The 5529-nt window shown below is 31.3% G+C and overlaps 1 protein-coding gene across 1 annotated transcript; it reads left to right on the top strand.

Moving 5' to 3' along the window:
• Window positions 1-3097: 3097 nt before the first annotated feature.
• Window positions 3098-5529, top strand: EIN_091280 (hypothetical protein; the record flags this gene model as incomplete). Its single annotated transcript, XM_004183703.1, has 2 exons — window positions 3098-5452; window positions 5509-5529. Coding segments are annotated over 2 exons (2376 nt in total), but the record flags the coding sequence as incomplete, so codon positions are not given.

The raw sequence follows: 5529 nt of genomic DNA, 5'->3' as shown, positions 1-5529 counted from the left end.
GATAAGAAAACCCTTTTATTTAGCAATCAATTGAAAATTTATACCTTCACTTCACTGCCTGTATTATACTTTTTATTATAATAATATTATTAAAACCATTCAAATTAAAAAAAGTTAAAATATAACACGGGTTTTAACCAGATTTGTAAAATATTAAAATGACTTTTTAAAAAGATCCATAGTTATAAACTATTTATCGAACAAACTTACGAATTATGGCGTTGTTCTTATTGATGTTTTGGTGTTTTGTTTGTGCAAATATAATATGCCAACCCACTTCAAGCCAATGTTCAGATGGCTTTAAAGTATTAAGTTTGTCTTGTTTTTACAAACTAACGATAAAAAATTTTTTAAATAACACACAAATAATTCTTATTTTTATACACAAAATAATTAACAAATAAGACAGTAACGACAACATTCACAATTGTGATATTCTCTATATCTCTTACAACTTCAATTTGACAAAAGAATGTGCTATTACATTTAAAACTTTTCCGCGTGTTGAAATCGATGGAAACTACAAAATACAACTCGATCAGAATCTTGACTATTCAAATGGAATTTCATTTTTGATTAATTCAAAAACACAATTAGAAGGACTGAAAACATTTTCTAATTATTCAATTTTACTCTCAGAAGGATCTATTGTTGAAGTACACAATGACTTTTTGATAAAAAATAATTTGTTTAGTGACGGATCGTTATTTGTTTTTGGAAATTTGAAAATTACAAAAAGTCTTCTATTTCAAATGGAGGAAAGTTGGTAATTGTTGGTGACGTTTTTATTGAAGAAAACGGAAGTTTTATTTGTGAAAATTGCGAAATAAACAGTATCAACATTTATATGAAAAAGAACACGACATTCAAAGCAATTTTAAGAAGTGTGATACACACAAACACTTTAACAACTGAAGAGAACGCACAAATCACTTTATCGTCCATTTTACTGCAAATTAAAAACATTAAAATAAACAAGAACTCGACTTTGATTTTTGACAACGTTAAAATTACAAATGAAACAATACAAAATACACTGGAAGTATCGGAGTCGACTGTGGTATTTACAAAAGAAAACATATTAAACTATTTTATGATAACAATTACAAATCATAGTGATGTCTTTTCTAATGGAATGTGCACCTTTAAACACTTTGAAATTGTGGATTCGAGCGTGACAATGCGAACTTTAAGTGTTTTAAACATTGACAATATCACATCGACTGGTGATTCGGTTATTTCAATTTTTGACAAAATACAACTGCGTTCCAACACAATACAAATAAAACAAAATTCCATTTTTATGATTGATGCAATTGAATGTAGTATAACTTTTAACGTGTTTGACTTCTCTGAAATTGCCAAATTTGATATAACAAATACAAATGGTTATTTGAATAATAAAAGTGTTGTGTTGGATGGTACAATTTGTATGTGTGATATGTCCATATTTAACATCCAACAAGACGCGTCTGTGACAATTTTAAAGAAAATCATAATATCAAATTATTCATCATTTAAAATAGAAGGAAATTTGCATTCAACAGACGAAAAATCAACGAATGAGAAAGGTCTTATCTTTGTCAACAATTCTTCATTTTTAATATCAGGCAACGCAAAAATCGAAACTATTAGTTCCATCATTCTCTATGATGACTCCAAAGCAACTTTCAAAGGCGCTGTTTTTATTGAAGCCGCCATGTTTACATGTTACAACTCATCACGTCTATATTTTGATAAAAATCTCAACATACAATTGAACACTCTGTTATCATTCCATGACAATTCATCATCGAAATATTCTGATAATATCACCATCTCTATTGACGTTCCACAAATATATCCAGAGGAATTTTATACATACTGTTTATTATCTTTTCGCGATTATTCAAGCGTTGAATTTAGTTCAAGTGTCTTTTTATCAATCAATTCGTGTATAGAGTTTTGGAATTCATCGCATGGCTTATTTCCAAGTGGGTCACATTTTGAAATTACAAATGCGCTCTTATTATATAATAGAGATATAAACCATCTTATTAAAATTGAGATAGAGAGTGGCGCAATATTTTATATATACAGCAAACATATTAACAAAAAAATATGTGCTACATTTACAATAACAGATGAAGTGTATTCACGTCGATGTTTGTCTTTTATAATTTGTTATGTATCTATATTTGTTTATAACGCAGACATATACAAAAACCCTATATTTACCATATTAAATGGTGCATACTTATTTCGAGTCAAGACTGCGATATTTTCAGACAACTGTTTTGACTTCATATCTTTCAATAAAAGGATGTCGCTACCAGAGTATGTCATATATTTACAATTGATGGCGAATGGAAGATTACTGAGGTATTGTCCTGATAGATATTATAATAGTGGTCATAATAACACTAAATTTATTAATAAAGGTGACTTTTCTAGTGGCACACAAAATAAAACCATCAAAAATTCACTTCACAACATTTCCAAAGACGTTCCTCAATTTTTGGAAAAACATGAAACTTTAAAAAGTGCTAATTTTCCAACAGAGGTGTATTGCCATATTAATGACAGTAACTTCGATAATAACTTTAAATTTTGCGGAGTTATAACATCATTTACACATCCACACTGTCCGTACCCAGCCAATAGAACACATCCAATGCTTGTCATATCCGAAGTCAAAACAATATACATTGGACCGACTATAGATTTACTATATATTGATTTCAAACAAAAATTTTTAGTGGACCTTGTTGTTGATCTTTGTTACAATTGTTATTTCAAAGGAAATTTTGGAATTATTGAAAAGAAAAACTTATTTAAAGCACAAATACCACATTGTTTTTATTATATCGAAAAAACGGTACTCGTATCACCAGAAAAAACTCAATTCACCGTGAATTGTGCGGACTCTACAACTACATTTGTTAATGAAAATGTGAATAGAGTCAGTTTAAATAACGACACATACTCAATTATAGAAGTGTCAAATATTCCAATTGTAGTGTATTTTATTACCAATGATTTGTATACTACTTTTTTAGGATATAAAAGCATTCAAGGAATTCTACTTTTGAGTAACAAATATTTAACAAATACGGGTATGTATAAATTTGATTTGGTGTATTACTACCATAAGCAATTAAAAAGTATTATTAAAAGTGGAGGGAAGTACATATCACATATGTTTTTCGATAACAACAAATATGTAACATGTGAAAATAACACCAGAGATTGTGTCAACAAAACATATGCAATACAATGCAGTGATGGCTATTTTATGAACAAAGCAGGAAATTGTATAAGAACTCGGTTTTGTAAAGAATTATTTGGTGGTATTTGTGCTGCGTTAGGTGGTACGTTTGATTATCAAAAACACGAATTTAAAAAATGTGATGAAAAATGCTTGTTTTGTTTGCGAGGGGTGTGTTCTATATGTGCATCAAATTCAATTTTAATCAATGAGAAATGTCAATCTAAAGGATATGGAGAAAAGATAGTATACTCACATTCTGTAATCAGTTGCAATGATGGGTACTATAATCACCAAAACTCATGTCACTTATGTAAAAGGACTTTTTTGAGCTGTGAGTTGTGTGACAAGAAGAAGTGCACCAAATGCATTTCTGGGTATTCACTCGACACCTCACTAAATTGTGCTATTTCAATCACAATTTCAAGCACTTTAAAAACAACAACACAGTGCCCACGCGGTTACACATCGTCTGAGAATGGCAAGTGCCAAGCATCCATAACACATTGTTTGTATTTCATAGAAAACGTGTGCTATCAATGTGAGTCTAATTATGTTTTATTGCATGGAAAGTGTTACCAAGGCACCATCACACAAAGTGATAATTGTGAAATGTTTACACCTATTGGGTGTCTTCGATGTGCAAAGGGGTATTACATCGACAAAAATAACAAATGCAGCAAATGTAATACAAAGTGCACAGAATGTACAGAAAACTCGGAGAAGTGTCAAAGTTGTATCACAGGCACCGTCCTTTCAAACGGGAAGTGTCTCACTATTTTTGCACTTGAAGGCGTTTGCAATTTATATGATGCGAATGGGCAATGCGCACAATGTGTGGATGGATATTATATTAGCAATTCTTTGTGTTTTAAGTGTACTTTTCCATGTGCAATTTGTAAAGACGATATAAAATGTGATAAGTGTGATAAAAAATATTTTGTAAATGAAAATGGAATTTGTGAGAGTGTCTACAACATCACAAATTGTGGCAAATTCTCAGAGACTTTGGGGTGTTTGAAATGTTCTGATGGGTATTACAAAAGTGGACTGCGTTGTATTCAATGCAAACAAAACTGTTCATTGTGTACAACAGCAGAATTGTGCAACAAGTGCAGTAACAACATGGTCTTATCTACTGGTATATGCAAAGAGCGATTGTATATAAATCGTTGTGTGAATGTAACAAATTCGTTGTGTGAACGATGCAACTTTTGGTACGTTAAAAGTGACGACACAATATCTTGTGATAAAATAAATATGATTAAGATCCTACTTATTGTGATATTTGGATGTATAATCTTACTTATATTAATTACAATCATTATGAGTTTTGTCGGATTGTACATCATACAGACACATCACCTTAATGTAGAGAGAAAGAAAAATGGTATATTTTCTATTCGTTGTGTCAGAGAACCAATAAAACAACTTATAGACAAGATATACACAAATTCATCAATACTTGATTTTGGTGTTGACTTACCAGTCAACAGAATGTGTATTAAAACAGTTGTATTTGCCAACAAATCGAAATATTGTGTAAAGCTGCAGTTGGTCTACATTCATCGCAAAAGTTACAAAATAACCATCTCGCCAAAAGTCGTCACATTACGACCAAGAGACGCTTGTCTTTTCACAATTGAAATTTCACCGACATATTCTGGCGATTTTAAAAGTTCGTTGACACTGAGTTGTGTATTTCTGGAACGTGGTGTCGAGTTAACCAAAAGAATACCACTCATATTTTCAACGGCACTTTCAACGTGGATTGACAACAGTAGCATTACTAATATGACTGAAATATGTCGGGGTGGTGTTGGTATCATATTCAAAGCAACATATAAAGGGCGTACAGTCGCAGTGAAGAAGATCAGACAATTCAAAAATGTCAAAGACGATGAGTTCATAACAGAAGTCGACATGTTACAAAAAATACGAAATCCGTTTATAGTTGAATTTATTGGAGCTGTAGCACAAAACGGAAAACATATGATTGTCATGGAGTATATCATTAATGGGAGTTTGGATCAGATCATCAAAAAATATAAAGTGAAATGTAGTCACACTGATGTGCTTCAGTGCGATGACATTATATTGCCATTAACAATTCGTTATAAAATCCTTTTAGACGCCACAAAGGGTGTAAACTATTTACACCTCAATGGCATTTTCCACAGAGACATCAAGCCCGGCAATATTCTTGTTGTTGAGTTGCAAAGTATCATCGAAGTAAACGCTAAACTTTCAGACTTTGGAAGTGCAAGAAACGTGAATTTGTT

Source organism: Entamoeba invadens, assembly GCF_000330505.1.
Source record: "Entamoeba invadens IP1 unplaced genomic scaffold scaff_1105074725027, whole genome shotgun sequence".
NCBI classification, from domain to species: Eukaryota; Evosea; order Mastigamoebida; family Endamoebidae; genus Entamoeba; species Entamoeba invadens.
This window is presented reverse-complemented; position numbering and strand designations above follow the sequence as displayed.